Consider the following 18,314-nt stretch of genomic DNA (forward strand, 5'->3'; position numbering starts at 1 on the left):
GTCAGGATGGCCAGGATCCGGTCAGTGGGGTGCTGACTCGGGGGGCCTCCCTCCCCATTGTCCGTAGTTCTAGGGGAGTGAAGAAGGAGCCAGGGCAGAGAAAGGAGCTCTTCAACCATTCCTTACAGAGGCCTGTACTCCCACTCTCTGCCCTCCACTGCCCTCTGTGACCGTGTCTTCGGCACCCCTGCAACCCACCGTCACTGGCACTGGAGTCCTTTTAGGGGTCCACACTGAAGTTGGCTGGACAGTGTCCCAGATGTATAGATATGACACAGAGGCACTGGACAGTGTCCCAGATGTATAGATATGACACAGAGGCAGAAGTGGAAGTTTACGATACAGATGACCCCAAGCCCCCAAGTACACAGGGGGGCTTCTGATCTGAGCATTAAAGCCTTCTAGAAAGATGAGATTGTCCAAAGATACCCAGCCCGGCTCCCAGCATTTCACTCTGGGAAACCTCTAGAATGGCAGGCACCGACCCAACAGAGACAGGCTAGGCATCTGGACCGAAAGCAGCATTAAAACCAGAAAAACAGAAATCCACGCACCCTGGGCAGCCCCAGAAGGGGAGCATGGTGCAGGGTGCATAAGGGAGCCTCCTGCCATGGGGAACTGAGGGCCCAGAGCTGTAGCCCCACTGGGAAGGTGTCTTCCTCAAGCCAATACCCCCCCAGGGCTTCAAGAGGAGGCCACCCTAGGCCTACAGGGATGGGGGGAGGGGCTGGGTGGCCTGGCTCTTGCTGGTAGCATTCCAGGAAGGTGGGATCTTTCTTTCTTTCTTTTTTTTTTTTTCTGGCAAGTGAGAGGCAGTTTGATGGCACTATGAGAAAGCTTCCCCAGGCATGCAGACCTTAAGTAAATAAAAGCACAAAAATAGATTTTTCAAACCGTGTCCTTCCAAAGCATAGGAGGCTTTACTGAGAAATTGGATTGAATTCCCCTGGACTCACCTGATTGCTGAGTGGAAGAATGCAAAGGAAAAGTGTATGTTTCCCTCCGGCCTATCGGCCAAAACAGTGGCCACAGCAGGGCCTGCAGCTCTTAACGGGTGACCTTTCAAAAGGCAGCTAAGGGCGTCTCAACAGCAGGCAGGGGACTGGGGCTAAAGCTTAGCTCCCTCCTCCTCCCCACACCAGAACCATCCACTCCCTGGGATGAGAGGGAGATTTATTGGAGAACCTCAGCCCTGCCTGAGCATTCTAGATTGGTTCCCTGCGGGTCTGAAGGCCACTGGGCAGCCCTCGGGAGAACAACATTGTTTCTAAAAGGGATTGGTCCCGAAGCACCCACATCCGACTCTCTTCCACTTGGGGAATCAAGACCACACTTTACCTCCTGGCCAGCCCAAGACTAGGGTCCAGGGGGTTTTCTCCTGAGCCCCAGCATGAGGACTTGAACACTGGAACACTGTTAGTCTCATGAGCACCATCGAGCAGGAAGGCTTTCAGAAGCCGGGCTCTAAATGGTCCCAGACTACCTAAGCACCTAAATGTAGTGCCTAGTTCCTCATTCCGTAGAATTTGGGTTCCAGCAGAGAATTGATTATGGATAAGAACCAGTGGAGTGCCTAATTTAAGAGGCCTGATTGTACTAGTTGTGATTTTTGAGGTATAAGTGCTCCCACCGTGGTGACTTTCAGAAAGCCAACAGAAGCCACCAAATGTGGAGTTAGGAAAGAGAGGCGCACGGTTAGCTCAGCGCAACACTGTCTCTAACCCACAGACCGCCGGCGCTTAGAGTAGGGATACCTGGGGGGGGGGGGCAGGAATCCCCAGGCCATGGGGACTCACAGTGGCACCTCCATATGCATCTACAGAACACGCCGTACCTTGCGAACAGTCTTTGACACACTGAGAGATTCCGTATCAGGAAACTGATGCGGGTGTGTTCCTCCAGCTGTCTCCGTATCAGCAGGTTCCATGGTAACAACAGCGTTTGGGCAGCTCTCGGGGAGATCTCCTCCCTTGAGGCCCAGGGAGGTGGGCCTTGACCTCCCTTGACCTCCCCAGGCGCCACCCCCGGAGAATCTTATTCCACAGATCTGGGATAGGGTCCAGGCCTCTGCATCTGGCCACCAAATAGCAGGGAGGATTCACACCTTGAGGAAGCCCCATTGTTTCCTCCCCCTGTGGCTTTGACAACTAGAAGTTCAAGGTCTGGAGACCATGAGCATCATGATGTCGTTCTCCACAATCCCTGTTTTCCTCCAGTGAAACAGGGCTGTTTTCTTCAAGTCCCACCGTGCAAAAGCAGATCCCAAATCCCAAGGCCAGCTGACATTATTGAGAACCTCACAAGCTCCAGACATCAAAGTGGGTGACTCCCATCGCAGCCCCACAACTCCCCTGTTATTATCCTTCCCATTTCCTGGATGAGGAAACTGAGACGTGTCCCAAGGGTTCAAGTCCGGACAGCCTGACTCCTGCTCTGAACGTTACATCGAGCTGCCTCTGCGAAGTGGTGCTCCTCGCCAGGTGTGTGGGTTTCCATGCAGCGACTTCAGGCTCCGGTTCTGCTGGGCTTTGTGGGTATGTAACTGAGCGCTTGCCAGACGTCAGCACTGGTATGAGCTCTCGTTTAATCCGCCCGGCAGCCGGATGGGGAGGGTATGACTGCCATCTCCCAGAAGAGGAACGGTAAAGCCAGAGAGGCTCCGCAGCTTGCCCAGTGTCACACAGCCAGCTCAAGGCCGAGCAGGAATTTGCCGCTCAGCCTGCCCTCCCCCACAGCTGCCCGGCTACGTCTCCAGGGCACTGCCTTAGTCTTAGGCCGCTGTGATGCACTGGTGCTTTTTTAAGCATTTGAGCATGTTTCTGGCTGCCTTGATTTTGGACTGTTAGGTGTCTGAGTCCGTATGTAAAATATCAGTGTACAAATGGGGAAGATGAGCCTGCCCACCACTGTCTGTATCCACTGGGTACCGGGGGCCGAGTGAGCCAGTAAGTGCAGGAAATACAGAGGAGGGGCTTGTCGTGTGTGTGTGGCAGGCTCCCTGGAGGAGGTCACACCAGTGCTGGCCAGGACCTCCGCAAGCGTGGAGGGAGGGGCACAGGAAGGGCTGCAGGGGAGGAGGACATGGTGGAAGCTGAACGAGGGACCCAGGGGCACGGCCAGAGCCCAGGGGCTCACGAACCCTACCAAGAGTCTCCCTTTGCCCCTCGGGCCCATAACTAGCTTCACGCTTGATTTGTGATGGGAGACATTGTGATTTTTCTCCTCCAGCCGATCGATCTTATTTTCCATTAGTACCTTCAAACAGCCTTCCATAATCCTCTCTGTGATGGATTTTTTTTCTTCCTTGGTCTCTCCTCTGAAATCTGCCAGCTTGAAGCACCAGCCTGCGCAGTGCCTGCCAGGTGCGTGTGGCTGGTTCGAGGAGCCTACGTGCATCGAGATGCTCCTGTCTGTTCTCTTAGAGCAGACGTCCCTTTCTGTCCTTCACGAGCAGGGACAGCAGGAGTGGCTCTGACTCCCCCGTAGGCTCCCTTTCCCCAGGGTATGCCTTGGGATATCTGTCATCAGCCTCCTGCAGGCTGGCTGTCCCAGTGGCTTGAATGCTTTGGACACCGATTCCCGGGGACATTAAACAGTTCTTGCTGCGGCCCTCTGGCTATGCCAAGTGGATGCTTCTTGTGACAGAGCCAAATGACACACCCTCCTCCGAGCTTGGCAGCATCGTTTGGGTGATCTCTGTAGTCCTAAAGGGCGCATGTGGGGCTCCAGAATCTTGATAAATGGCCCTCTGGGGGCGTGGGGGAAATGCCGCCTTCTCTTTGCCAATTACAGCCAGAGCCAGCTCTGCGTGGTACTCAGAGCTGGTGACAGGTGCCACGGGATCCAGGGGTCTCTTAGACCCTCTGAGGGCGAATGAGCTCCCCACTGCCAAGGGACTCATCAAGACGCCCCAGGCACCAGGGCCAGCCGTCATTCCTGGCCACTTGTCTCATGGATTCTGCACATAAGCTCTTCTTCGTCCCCAAATCTGTGAACATCACACTGATGTATCCCCCCCTAGCCGAGCAGGTGTTGGCCTATTGGAAATGATGGGGGCATTTTGTGGTGCGGGCGTTTTCTTGACCCTGTGGTCCCCGTCGCGTGTTCTGGATGGCACTAGGAATGGTCATCTGATGGCTGAATCCTGCTATATTATGGCCTCGTGAAGGCATCTTCTTGTGTCTTTAAGAATGTCGCATTTTCCAGCATTTGTGAGGCACCACTGGAGGTTCCAGCAGGTTCCAGCGACATGCCATCCAAGAAACGTCCCAAACTGCTAGGCTGGAACAGCGGAGCACCTGTGTGGTAGATGCTGCCTGGCCGCTCGGGTCCATTTCTAAATTAAAATCTCTACGCGGTGACGGCAGGCCCAGTGAGATGTTCTTCTTACATAATTGTCCTGATCTTAGCAGGGCTGTGAAAGCCCTCAGTGTGGCGTGGTTGGATTCCCACAGATGGCTGGGTACCCCAACCCCATCCCATTCCTTTGCCTGGGGCTTTTGGTCTTATTTTCATCAAGATGGAAAGCCTCGGGGCACCTGGGTGGCTCAGATGGTTAAGGATCTGCCTTTGGCTCAGGTCATGATCTCAGGGTCCTGTGTCGGGCTCCCAGCTCAGAGAGGAGTCAGCTTCCCCTCTCCCTCTTCTGCTCCCCCTGCTTGTTTGCGTGCTCTCACTCCCTCACACTCTCTCTCTGTATCTCTCTCAAATGAATAAATAAAATCTTATTTTTTAAAAAAAGGATGGAAAGCATCTCGGCATGTGAGTCTCAAGAAGCAAGGTGGCGGACATGGAGTCCTTCAGTATGCCTTAGAGCAGCCTTTTTTTTTTTTTTTTAAGATTTTATTTCTTTATTTCACAGAGAGAGAGATCACAAGTAGGCAGAGAGGCAGGCAGAGAGGGGGGAAGCAGGCTTCCTGCCAAGCAGAGAGCCCGATGCGGGGCTGGATCCGAGGACCCTGGGATCATGACCTGAGCCAAAGGCAGAGGCTTTAACCCACTGAGCCACCCAGGCGCCCCTTAGAGCAGCCTTTTTTAAAGCCTAAAGTCTATTCAGGTTTTGGTGAGAAGGCTGAACTCAGTGGGCTTCGTTTCAGACTTCACTTTGCTCCTGCTATATGAACAGAACCGAGCCGGGGTGAGGAAGGCGGCACATGCATGGGGCTTGGTCCGTGCTCTTGCGTAGTTTGTGATGCAGCCCTTGAAAACCGACTAACACTCTTTTGGCGTTGTCTCAGTTTCTCATTATCTTCTGTTTCTTTCTTTTTTAAATTTTTATTTATTTTTATAAATCCATCTCACCTCTGTCACCCCAAATTGTAGCATTTGGTGTAGCAATAAAATGGGCTGAAGCTAAGTTAAGTCCACCTCAAAACCACATTGCTCGAAGAATATAATGCTTCCTAATATATATATATATATATATATATATATATATAGAGAGAGAGAGAGAGAGAGAGAGATGATAGAAGAAAGAGAGAGAGAAGAAAGAAATATAGAAAAAGATGTTAGAAGAAAGAAAGAGAAGAAAAGAAGAAAGGAAAGGAAAGGAATAGAGAGAGAGAAAGAGACGATAGAAGTCAAAGAAAGATGATGACATAGAAGATAGGTAAGAGACGTAGGTAGGTAGGATAAATATGATTGATAGATCAATATAGATGGTGGATAGATCAAGATAGATGATTGGTGAGAAAGGTATGGGAGATGAGATAAAGATAGACAACAGATGGCTGGCCCTCACTAACTCCTTTTAAGAATAAGCTGCTCGGATTTTGTGCTTTATTTACCTTTTCTAGAGATTTCCTTTGTAAAATCAATGTGGCATCCTCCCCTCCTTCTCAGCCGTCCTTCTCCTGACACACTCCCCGTTGGACCTGTCATCATAACTGAAGAGCCAGAAAGGAATTAAGGGACCAGTTAGTCCATCCTGCAGACTCTGTGTCAGTTGCCACAAGAAAAGAAGGTCAATGGTCTTATAGGAAAAGGCACTAAAGATGTTCCCATTGATTTCCCCTCGACTCATTTAAGTATTCTTCACAGCAGTGCTCTGTTCAGTATGGAACTTATTTTTGACCATCCCTGTCTTATTACGAAAGACATCATCACCTCCTCATCCCCAAACCTACTGCCCTCTTTTTTGAGATATAGCACCCATCCCTGCCTCTCAAAGATCTCTCTTGGGTGGGGGATAGAAAGAGGGAAGGCATCACAGACTTCGCCAGGAGACCCAGCCTGGATGCAAGAGATGCTCAGGATGGAGGTAGAAGGAGTCACCCCAGAATGAACTGGAAACGGGCCTCACACATACCAGCTCTTAAATTTCCTACCCTTAAGGCAACCCAGGGTAGGAAAGGCCTATTCCAAACAAAGAAGCAAAGCAAAGCCTCCTGAAGAAGAACTGAGGAACACTGTCCAGGGAGGCCTACTGATTTTGTGAAAACAACGATTATCTCAATTGTTGTCCTCAAGTTGAAGGTGATGTGGGCATAAAGATTCCGGTGAACATTTAAACGTTTAAATGACCCAGGGGGGAGGGGCGCCTGGGTGGCTCAGTCAGTTGAGCATCCAATTCTTGGTTCTGGCTCAGGTCATGCCCTTAAGGTTGTGAGATGGAGCCCTGTGTTGGACTCTTTACTCAGGGGGAGTCTCCTTGAGGATTCCCTGTCTCTGCCCCTCCTCCCCTTAATAAATGAATAGATGAATAATGAATGAATGAATGGATGAGTCACCCATTTGGAGAATCTGAGAGGGAATGAGGTGTGGAGATGACTTGCGGCCGTTCCAAACCACATGTAGGACCTTCTACTTAGCTGAAGCTGGAGGAAGGGACTAGAATTTCCCCCAGTAGGTTGATGCTTCTCTCTCTAGATGAGTCATAGTGAACTATTACAATTTTTACATAGCAGGCCTTTGGCTGAATATGATACATCCACCCTTGTCCTCTCCACAGAACTTTTCTCCCGCTGGGTCCAGGAAACTGGGGCTGATGTGGCAAAGGGGCTTGGAGGCTGTCCTGCCTGTGTAGCTGACCTCTGACCACGAGCAGCCCTTGCTTTAAGCAGAGGACACCTTATCAGGACTCAGCAACCGGCCAAAGTGATTCCATGTTCCTTATCTGTCCTGAGGGCCAGAGTAGGGATGTCAGGCCAGAAGCCACCAGTCAGCCTGGCTGGAGTGGTGGACAAGGATGTGCGTGACTGTGCAGGGAGGAGCTTGGGTGTCCCTGCGGCTGCTGGATAGGGAGTCAAGGCTGGGTTTATACCCCAGGCAATATTTTTAGAGACAGATTATTGGCATTGTTATCGAGGCCGTGCACGGGTGAAGGGGATCCCTTTGCAAAATGACTTTCTTAGCTCCCAGGGTCATTGTTGACCTGTAGATCCTCTGCCAGGCTGGCCTCAGATGGCTCAGTGTGCCCTGGGCTGAGCCCGGCTGCTGTGTCAGTCCAGCGCCAGACTGGGAAAGGGTGCGGCAGGAAGGACTGGGGCAAGTCTCTATCTTCTGGGCCCTAGATCTCTCACTGTTTTGATGTACAAGACACTTTACAGCCCCAGGATGAGGAAGTGGAGAAGGAGACCAGGGGAGCATCCAGAAAACACCCCTATGCCTGCCCCGAATGCTGGCTCTGAGGGGGCCCCTCACTGGGGTGGAATGGGGAGCATCCATTTTTGCCAGACGGGGAAGGACACAACCTTCGTGAATCTGGCACCAGCAGGCACAGGAATGAACCACTTCTTCCCGACGAGGGCCCACCCGGCGCGTCTTAAAAATTCAGGCAGCACGTGCTTCCAGGGAGCTCAGAGAATGAATAAATGGACATAGTTATTGGCCCCATAATCTTAGATAGCAGCATGGAGATGAAGGCAATGTATTATCATTTACAACTTCCCCCTTTGAGGGCAGAGAAAATTAAGGGGCGTAGAAAGTAAATCGACTTCTTGGGGCCTTCCACTCTCATGAACGAATTGACATTTATTAAGCAGCCACCATGGGCCAGACTGTTTGGCTGGAGAGATAGAAAGGGCACTGAGTCACAACTCCTGTCCTCGAGAAGGTCCCGGTCTGGTGAGGGAGGTGTAGGCCACGTGCTCTGGGATAGCCCGGGAGCTGTGGGCACATGTGGACGGCACTCTGGGAGGGAAGGGGGCCGACTCTGCCTCTCCTCTGGGGGAGGCAGAGAAGGCTTCCCAGAGGAGGGGATGGGTGGATTGGAGAGGCAGAAAGAAGGCCGCAGGTAAGAGTATTTTGTTCCCTCTATCCTTACTGGGGGCCAGCCCCTTCACACATGTGCCCTTTAATTCCAGATGAGCCAGCAACTTAGAGGGGACTGTCATGCCAAACGGCAGAGTCGGGATTTGAACTCAAGATGGCCTGACTGCGGTGCCCAGCTCTGGGGCCCTGCCTCTTACCAGGCCCACATCTCACAGGTTTTGTTCTAAGCCCTGGCGTACGGTCTCCCCCGGGGTCCAGCTGCATCCTGTCACCCCTTCCTTGTGCGGCAGAGTGGGAGTTCTGCTGGGTCTGGGAGGAAGCACGAGGAGAGTCTGTCGAGAGAGGCCTGAGGCCCAGGGAGCAGCCCCCCTCGCCGCACAGAGCATGACTGCATGGGAGTTAAGGCCCTTCTGAGGGGGCGGGATTAGGCCGTGGCCGTGGCCGGCAGGGGCTTGTGGCTTGGTTGGGTTAGGGGTGGTTCACACAGCGTCACGGGGAGCGTCCACCTGCTACCGGACCTAGCTCCCGGCGGCCGCTGTGCAGGGGGGCGCCTTCCGGCCCAGCCTCAGCAAGAACAGGCTGGGGGCCCCCCGTTAGACCTGGTCTGTCGGAAAAGAAAGGCTCTGTGCCTGCCACCCCGCACTCGCCCGCCGGCCCTCAGGGATGCTGAGGAGCTCTCTGCTGCTGCTTGCTTTCTAGTCCTCCCCTGGAGTTTCCGTTTCCAGATTTCATTGTTTTTGAAGCCCTCACAGTCAGGCCCTGGGTTTTCAGAGATCTGAAAGACGGAAAGTGACCGCATTTTTTTTTTTTTTTTTTTGCATTTTCCTAGAGGGGGAGTTCAACATTCTGCTGGAGAAGTGGGAGGTATTGGGTCTGAGGTCACTGTTTGAAGACCCCACGTTGTTTTGATCTCTAGATTTAAGGAGATTCTGGAGTTGAGGAACAAACAGAATCACGCTGTCAGAGCAAAGGAGAAACGTTTTTTATATCCCCTCAAGCTTTCCATTTGACACAAGTGATTAAAATGCTGCTGGAAACTCCACCGGCAGAGAGAAAAGACGAATTAATAAAAACTGTGTAATGAGCGTATTAAGATTAATGGGGGACGGGAAGGCGCTCGGGCCCAGCCTCTCCCAGCGTGAGGAACGCGCCTCCCGAGGTAGCACGCATCATTCCTGTAGGTACCCTTCTGCGTCCAGATCAGAATCCGCTTGGAGGCAGTCACGTGGCTCTTTGAACCACAGCGACTGTTCTTCCCAGCGATTTCCCATTTGAGTTTATGGAAGGGGAAGACCACAGATCAGTGCCTCTGGCAGCCACCAGCTCGCCCTTCTGATGGTTCTGCAAGAAGCCCGCGGCATCCCACTCTCCAGCCCTGGGCGCGGGGTTGGCGCTCCCTGAGGTCCTCCCGAGCGCCGCGTGCCCAGCTGCGTCCCACGGGCAGAGGCGTGCAAAGTTTCAGGCAGGGCTCGCATTCACCTTCCTGGAAAGGGCGTGGTGGGTTGCAATTACAAAAATACAACCTCCATTTTTTTTTTAATTTCATTTTTCACAGTAGTTTTTTGGAGTCTGTGAAAAGGGAAGCGTAATTTTTAAATTAAAGGTAATTGTTATAATAGGGTGTTAGGGCAATGGCTACCTTGACATTTTTATCACTCCTATAGCAACTGGGGTGGTTTCCCAACCCTGGACCAGACTTTTGGGGGAAACTGAAGGACATTTTCTGGGGCTTTTTTTTTTTTTTTTTAATGGAAACTGAAATTCAGCGTTGTCTGTTCTGCTGTCTTCCTTTCCGCGCTGTGGGGTTTTCTCTAGAAGGCACAGGTACCACCGATGGCCGAGAAGCCGTTCCACTGCCTTCAAAGCAAGTCAGCCTCTTGCGGCCTCTCTGTTCAGCCTGCGCTCCACTTGGCATTCCCACTCGCAGGGGGAAGGCATCAATCCTGACTCACTCCTTCCCAACTTTTTCATCTTCTGAGCTCTCAACCGGTTGTTGCCTCATAATGTTGGAGTCTTGGGCTCTGGAGGGCGTCTGGGGCAAATTCAAAGGCGCACAGCACCACAGCAGATCCCCGGGTCCACACAAACAGCTGTCTTCCCATCTCAGGAGCCACCTTGTACAGACAGTGGGTTGGACGTGTGACCCTGCCTTTTCCGGGATGGCAGCCGTTTTGTGAACATGAGGACAGTTTGCAGCAGAAGTTCGGGCACACACGTGGCTTTGCGTATCGAAAGGTTCCCCTCAAAAAGCTGTGTATCTGGAGTAGAACGAGGCTCCTATCCCACCACTTTCTTTTCGGCATTGACTTAAAAGACAGTCAGCCAGCGACACCAGGACATGAGAGTTAACTGTTTTACTTTCACAGAAACCACTCTGCGTTCTCGAACTGCATGTCTCCTTCCATCACAGCTGAGCTCTGTCCCCTTCCCCCATCCTGTGCTGAGGTGGGGGTGGGGTGCGTGTAGGGAAGGTGAGGCTGTCTGTAAGCAGGCCGAGGGGGCCAGCCGCACGGATAGCGGTTGACAGTCCACTCTGCCACCAGTGAGCATGTTAGCAGTAGTAAGGAAGGAAGTGAAGGAGTGCCCAGCTTTAAATCGGGGCACTGGAAATGGCCTGCGGTGACCTTGTAAGGAGCACGAGGTTAATACCGTGAGTCCATTCTGAGAGTATCCTCCGTGAATAACCCTTAGTAAGGAGGCATTAAGTTGACAGACACTGGAAAGTACTCCAGTAACAATTCTCATCCTCTCTCCCCCACTGTGCCAGCCCCTCCCCCTTCTCGCCACCAAACTGTCTGCAGGTTGTGGCCTCCCTGTGCTCATCGGTTACAGGAAGCCATCCACACACCCACCTGGCTCCGTTGTGCTTGGGTTCTGGGGCTCATGATCAGTACCCCAACCGTGACTTTATAGTCATGTAACAATTTCCTCCCAAGTTCACAGAAGGCTCTCTGCATCCCACTGTGATAGACGATGAATATACTTTTCTCTGTTTTTATAATTAGGGAAGTTAGTACAGGGAAGAGTGACCGCAGAATGGCTGCTCATCAGTGGTTTAAATGTTTACACAGCCCGCTCTCTGAGAGAAGAACCCAGCTCTCTCTGGTGTCGGGTGGATACCGATTCACCCAGTGTGAATATGTCCCCCTTGGCTGATTGAAGCTACCAGTGTGCCTCCTTGAATGCTGACACGAGATGATACCGTCAGGTCCCGTGAGGGGGTACCACGGGCTCCGGCATAAAATTGGCACTCACAATTCAGTTCCGGGCTCCCAACTCCCACGTGACCACTGAGGACCAGCTCAGACCTCGGTGAGTCCCCAGTGAACCCTCAGGCGGAGCTCAGCCCCTGACTGCCTCCGTTGCCTTTGAGCAGTGTTTTTCAGATACTTGGAGTTGTGACCCACTAAGGAGTCCTGAAATTGTGAAATCTCAATGAGCATTTTTTAAATGAAGTAGAATATAGTAAAACAAAAAGAAATGAGTAAAACAGAACCCATCGGAGTGTGATATATATGTTCCAAGGAGAGATGGTGGATGGATGGATGGATGGATAGATAGATAGATAGATAGATAGATAGATAGATGTTTATAGTGGGTTAGGGTTCAGAAACCGAAAAATACTGACCTGGAAGCAAGCGTGCCTGTTTTCTGTATCTGCAAAACGGAGCTGATGGAATTAACTCCCTCCCGGCTCCCTCAGGCCAGGGACGGGACTGAGGTCACCTCTGTGATCGTGCCCTGGCAGTTATGGCACCCTCTCTGACCTGCAGGTGATCTGTTTGCAGGGGCAGAATGAGCCAAAACAGAAGTTTGCCTTTCTCTGTTTGGGAGATGGTTGAACGCTGTGTTTGAAACTGGGCAAAGTCTCATCATTTTTGTGCACATGCTTTCCTGGAATCCAGCCACAGCCAGAGAGAGAGCCCTCCCAAAGGATTTCAGCCCTCATCAGTCCATGCACGTGTACAAATTCTGCAGGTGGCAGGGACCCCCATTCTTCCCAGGAGGTCTGCTGTGAGTGGTCATGAGGGAGACACAAAGGATATGTTGCCTAGAGCAAGGATTGTCCCGATGGAGAAAGAGCTAGTTAGTTCTGGAAAATAGGAGCGATGAGCTCAGTTAAGGATTTCTCTACACTCTCTCCTGGATCCCTGGTGGAAGAAAACACAAACTTTTATGAGCCATCACAGCAACCCTGTGACCTGTAAGCCCCATTTCACATGAGGAAACTGACACTCAGAGAGGTTGGGCACCTTCCCTGAGGTTGCAGAGCAATGAGCACTGTTCCACAAAATCCCTCCTTCTGACTCCAGGCCTGTGCTCAAGCCAGTAACTCCCTCTGAGGCTTGGAAAAGCCTGGCAGTCACCAAGGAGACCCTTCCAAACTGGTTTCTTCATCTGCGAATTGGGCTTTTGCTCTCTTAAGGAAGGAAGCAGCCCTTTGCTGAGGAGGGGGTATCCCATTCAGGTAGAGCGTCCTGGCGTCTCAGCCCAGTTTACAAATCACCACCCCGGGATCGCAAGCAAACTGCCTTTGTTTCCTTGCCTGGAAAGTGGAGGTGATGGCAACTTTCTGGATGCATTACGAGGATTAACCGAGGTAGTGTTATCACATCACAAAGTTGAGAAGCAGCCATAGTAACCAGTCAACAGTGGTTACCCTGGGGTGGCCGCCTTGCAGGTGGTTTCACTTTTTCCCTCTTTTCTCATCTTTATTCACTGGTACTCTGCTAAATGCTTGAAAGCCAGCTCTCCAAAAGGACCAGACCTGATTGGTAGCCTCTGCCCCTTTCCGTGGTGCAAATACCCCCACAAAGGCTGATTCCAAGCCCCCACTATGAAACCACTGAATGAACTGGGGAGAGATGTGTTGGGACAAGTCCACTTCAGCACACCACCATTGGTCTTTTCAACAGTGCACTGAGTGTGTTGTTTGGGCAGTAAGTTGACAGAGAGAAAGGAAATTAATGAATAGAATGCCTAGCATCGTTCTGGGCATAGTAGTTTTCAGTTCTGCCCGACCTACCTCCCTCCCCAAGCCAACAGCACAGGGATTGTAATGGCCGGCCAGGCAACCTGAGGCAGTGGTCTTCTGAGAGGCCAAGTGCCCATATCTCGCCCCCCATCTGCTGGACTTTCAGAACCTGGGCGGCCTGCACAGGAGATTCAGAGACTGGCCAGCTGAGGAGTCAGCAGGCAGGCAAGCATGTCCTTTCATTTTCTGTGGGAGACACACTTTTAACCAACATGGACAAGGTTGAAAGTGCCTGAGAGGAAACCAGGAAGGGTCTCAGTGGAGCGGAGAGCCTGAAGAGGCGCACACAGTTAAGGGTTTCTCTACACTCTCTCCCGGATCCCATATTCAAGCACACGCACACACCGCTGCAGCCAGCCTCTGGCTAGCTGAACCCATGACCATAGACGAGTGTGTGTACCTTGGAGGTGAGGGGGCAGTTCTGCAGATTTCTGAAGGATTACAGAAGTGGGAGTCCTGAGAGCCTCCGAACAGGTCAGCAGGCATGCACTACAGAAGTGCGGAGGCCACTCGCTCCCCGGAGCCTCCAGACTCTGCACAGCTTCCCGCACACAGTAGGCGCTCAAGACATTTTTGTTCACGCCTGTGTTTTGAATTCATAAATCTCTTCTGTTCCTCCATAGCTTAATCTGTTGCAGAAAGGATGCAAGGCCCCTCAGTAAATGCTTGCTGAATCAGTAAGTCCTCAGTCTTAGCCCTCACCAGCTCCTGGTTTCACATGTTCCTGGACGTAAAATGCGACCACATCTAAATGAGATGCAAAACGTGAATAAAAGTTACCGGTGGGTTTTTTTTTTTTTCTGGTTCTTTTGCCTTTTTCAAATGTGTCTTCAAAGAACATGGATCAATTTTGTCATTAAAAAAAAAAAGGACGTGTATTATAAAAATAAACAGAACTATATAATCCAGAGTAGAACTGAGTGGTGTCAGCAATGAAAGAGACCGACAGCCACCCTCCCCACGCTGTACTGCTTGAACCAGGGGCCCCGGACACGTTGGCTGGGCCCAGCATGGACCTCCTCATGCTTCAGGACACTTGTCATGGCTGGGTTCTCTCCACCTCTCTTTCCCGGGGCCTCCCGCCCACGAGACACTGACTCATAACGTTGCCCTGTGGTAACAAGTCTTAGTAGGAAGTGGAAACAGAGGCGAGTCCTCGAGAGGGGAAATAACAGGCCGCACCCAGGGCCACCGACAAGTGAGAATTTCAGGGGGCCTGCGTCCCCAGCCCCACCCCCGCCTCGAGAGGACCTGCTGCGGCCAGATCCAGCAGCACCCGCACAGCCACGCGCCTCTTCCGGGGATTCAGCCCCTTGCCCAGTGACAAACGTGTCTGTCCCCCTTCTCTCCGGGCAGTGGGGCTCTTCCGAGGGCGCAGCGCTGATTGTGCCCCTGGGAAGGCAGCTGCTGGGTGATAAACGAGTTACCCCCGCATCCTGGGCCACCAGGCTTTCCCTGTGATCTAGCTCTACAGCTGGGGGAACCATCCTGTGTTTGCCGGGGTTTTGTGAAAGACACAGGTTGAGTCTAGAAGATGAGGCCTTGGGGGGGTAAGGAGAGGAAGTTCAGGAGGCTTGCGACAGAAAGTGCGCTCATGCAGGCACTATCTTCTAAGTCCTCCAAGTCCTGTGTCTGCTGCGTCGGTGTCCCTGAGCCTCCTGTTCTGTGTGATTCTGGAGCGACTCTAGAGCTGGTGGGCTGAGCGGAGTCCGGGTCAGGTGCCCCCAGGGCTCCGTGTGCACCCAGTGGTACTCCAGGGGGTATAACCGTGTCTCCTCAGAACTTTTCTTTCTTTTTTGACAACTTTTATTCTCATACTGTACAAATTCACCCATGAGGGGCGCCCGGTTGGCTCAGTGGGTGAAGTGTCTGCCTTCAGCTCAGGTCATGATCTGAGTGTCCTGGGATCCAGTCTGGAGCTCCCTGCTCAGCGAGGAGCCTGCTTCTCCCTCTCTCTCTCTCTCTGCCCAACCCCTACTTGTGCATGTGCGCGCTTTCTCTTTCTCTCTCTCTCTAACTCTTTCTCTGCCAAATAAATAAACTCTTTTTTAAAAAATTCTAATTTTTGTCTCTGAATTTGCCTGCCCTGGACAAATGGAATCCTACAACATGTGGCCTTTTGTGTCTGGCTCCTTTCGCGTCACATAATGTCTTCAAGCGTCATCCAGGATATAACAGGTGTCAGCACTTCCTTCATTTTCATGGCTGAATAGTATTCCATGATCCTGCTTAGGACTCATTTTATCTGTTCACCGGTTGATGGACATGTGTCTGGGTTGTTCCCACTGTTTGGCTGTTGTGAATAATGCTGCTAGGAGCACACATGAACAAGTTTCTGTGTGGACGTATGCTTTCATGTCCCTTAGGCCACACCACTGATTTTTTAAGTGTATAGCTGATCGTGCCACTGCTTTGCTCAAAAACCCTCAGTAGCTTCTGTCGTTTTTAAAATCAGGTTTAAAAAATATTTACCGTCCACAAGCCTTACAGCTTCTGGGCTCTCCCCTTGTTCTGTTCCTCAGAGAACCAAGAGGTTCCTCAGACACACAGCACCTCCTACCTTGGCAGCCCTGGAACCTTCCTCCCCAGCCCTTTGTTGAACCCACATGCATCCCGATGTCTCAGCCAAAATACCCCGTGCTCGGGGAAGCCTCTTCAATGCCTCTGAGCAGGTTGGGGCCACGCGCTCTGCTGGGACTCTTCCATCCCTCTCCTTAGCATGAACCCCAGGGAGCGCCACATGGTGATCTTTGTCTAGTACTTGTCTCTTCTGCCGCCGTGCGCTCCAGGAGAGTGGGGCCCTCGTTGGCATTCAGTGGTCCTTCCTGGCACGAGCCCAGTGCCTGGCACTTGGTGCATGGTAAATATCGGGCAGATGAGTAACAGGTAATGAGGGCAGCAAACAAATCGCTTGTTTGGAGGTTTTGCCATGGGGTCTCCCTCAGGCGGTGGAGAACACAGGCAGCAGCGTTCACAGGCCTCTTGCCCCCCCAACCCACCTGAGAGACCTCTGCTGAAGTTGGAATGGGCTTGGGGGGACCCCCCCCACATCCTCAAATAACTGGAGCCCCATCAGGTGCCCACTAGCACGTGGGCTCTCTGTCGGGACGAGGTAACTCCCCGCAGCATAGGACCCGGGGCAGCCCCCCACGCTGTCCACACCGAGGGTTACAGCGGTCCACCTCCAGGGATGACATGAGGAGGGGGGTCCGTGAGGCTGCAGCTTCTGTGACAGCTGGGAGCCCCATGAGCACGGACCGTGTTCCCTTTAGTAAAGATCATTGCCTTTCTACGTGTCTCGTTTGAAAAACTGTCCTTGAGGAAATTGCGAGAGGAAACTGTAGACCTTCTGAGACTTAATTGCTTTTTTCAAAACACCGTGTTTTCATTTCCCCCACAGATATGCACTTATTTGGCCATTATCCCGCACATGACGACTTCTATCTCGTAGTGTGCAGTGCCTGCAATCAGGCCGTCAAGCCACAGGTTTTCCAGGCGCACTGCGGTAAGTGGACCCCCGCACCCCGCCGCACGTTCGCAGCCGCCGCTCCCCCCCGCCACTTTGGCCCCCAGACAGGGTCGGCCCCCTGTGCCTGCCTCAGCCCAAGGCGGTAGGGAAACTCTTCCTGCGGCTCTGCCTCTACTCTCAGGGGCACTATTTTCTGAGCTGTAGTCCTTCTTCTGAAAGGCTCAGCCCTGTCAGAGCAAAGGAGAGAAAACGTGCAACTTGTTTAGGGAAAGGGGACCAGACGGCAGCCATCCGCCCAACCTTCCAAGGGCCTCCCCAAGGTGACCAGAGGAAGGGCAGAGCGGTGGTTTGAGGAATGGGCCCTGCAGCCTGACATCCCTGAACGAGGGGGCCAGACTGAGTCTCCTAGGGTTTCTTCCCCCAGGACGGGCTGGGGCTGAGGGCAGCCTAGTGTGGGGGCTGTTGGGGGTGCTGCCCCAAGGAAATGCCTGGAACTTCCTGCCTCAGGTTCAGTTTCTCTGTCTCCAAGAATGCTCTTTGTGTTTGGGAACTTGCTTTCCCTCTGTATCTTTACATCCTTGGTGTCATAGATGCCCTTCGGTAGGTCACCAGCAAACCTAGGCCCCCCTTCAGAGCAGGTGCCACGGACACAGGACAGATAAAGTCCATGTGACCGCTATGTCAGGAACGTATAAACAGCTACTGACCTCGGACAGGCAGTCGCTGAACCTCTGGGGATGGAAGTTTCCTTATCGTTGAGCAGAGAGTTGTACCAGATGGTTTCCAAAGCTGTGAACTCCAGAAGAGGCTTCCCCGAGCTTTGTATTTAAGCCCCACTCTCTTTGGGTGAATGTAATGTCTCGCTGCCCCCTTTTTACTGTTGTAGCTCAAAGCACATTAAATATGGTGCCTTAAAAAATCAAAGCGATAATAATCCTGGGTATGCTTTTGTAAACCACACATTTCCCTTCTCACACTTGAAATTTCTGGCTCTCTCCCACCCCCTTCAGTTGTCACTGTTCGGTAATAAATAGGTTTGAAGTAAAGGGAGTTGCTTATCCAAGCTCTTCAGTAAGTGTTTTTGGGCCTTTAGAATAGTTTTTATGTATTCTAATATCATCTATGCATATGTATGTGTATGATATATCCATATCTATATCTATATCTATATCTGTATCTATATATAGTGAGAATATTTTGTGTTTTTAATACGTAGACAGAGAATGCAGGATTTAGAGGTGCTTTCCAAAACTTCCTTACCTACACAAGGTAGAGCGGGGGGCCCGAGGGAAAGGGCCATACAGCGAGCTTCTGCATAGAGGCCCAGTCTCCCACCGTCCCTGCGGCCAGCTCCGTGAGCTTGGTTTCTTTGTGTCTTCCATGAGAGTGACTTCCAGAGGTGCTTCTAGCTCTAACATTTCCGCTTCTGGCAGGCTGAGCCCGAAAGGAGCAAGTTGTGTGCTCGGCATGAGCTGACCTTCTTGCTCAGTGCTCTGCAGCGAGTGACCCTCTCTTCTTCCAAGAGGAGAGAAAAGGGCAGGCCTTTCCAAAGGGAAGCTGTCAGAGACCCAGAGGTGACACCTACCAGCTAAGGTGACA

At 52.0% G+C, this 18,314-nt stretch overlaps 1 protein-coding gene across 6 annotated transcripts in view; it reads left to right on the top strand.

The window, feature by feature from the left end:
* Positions 1-18,314, top strand: part of ATXN7L1 (ataxin 7 like 1) — a 235,713-nt gene that overhangs the window by 65,868 nt on the left and 151,531 nt on the right. For all 6 annotated transcript variants that reach the window (XM_004739561.3, XM_004739549.3, XM_004739548.3 and 3 more), the window contains one exon: positions 16,647-16,751. In XM_004739561.3, the coding sequence (XP_004739618.1) occupies positions 16,647-16,751 (105 nt within the window). The remainder of the gene's footprint in view (positions 1-16,646; positions 16,752-18,314) is intronic.

Source organism: Mustela putorius, unplaced genomic scaffold (assembly GCF_011764305.1).
Source record: "Mustela putorius furo isolate JIRA1106 unplaced genomic scaffold, ASM1176430v1.1 tig00003845_pilon_pilon_pilon, whole genome shotgun sequence".
In the NCBI taxonomy this organism is placed as follows: domain Eukaryota; kingdom Metazoa; phylum Chordata; class Mammalia; order Carnivora; family Mustelidae; genus Mustela; species Mustela putorius.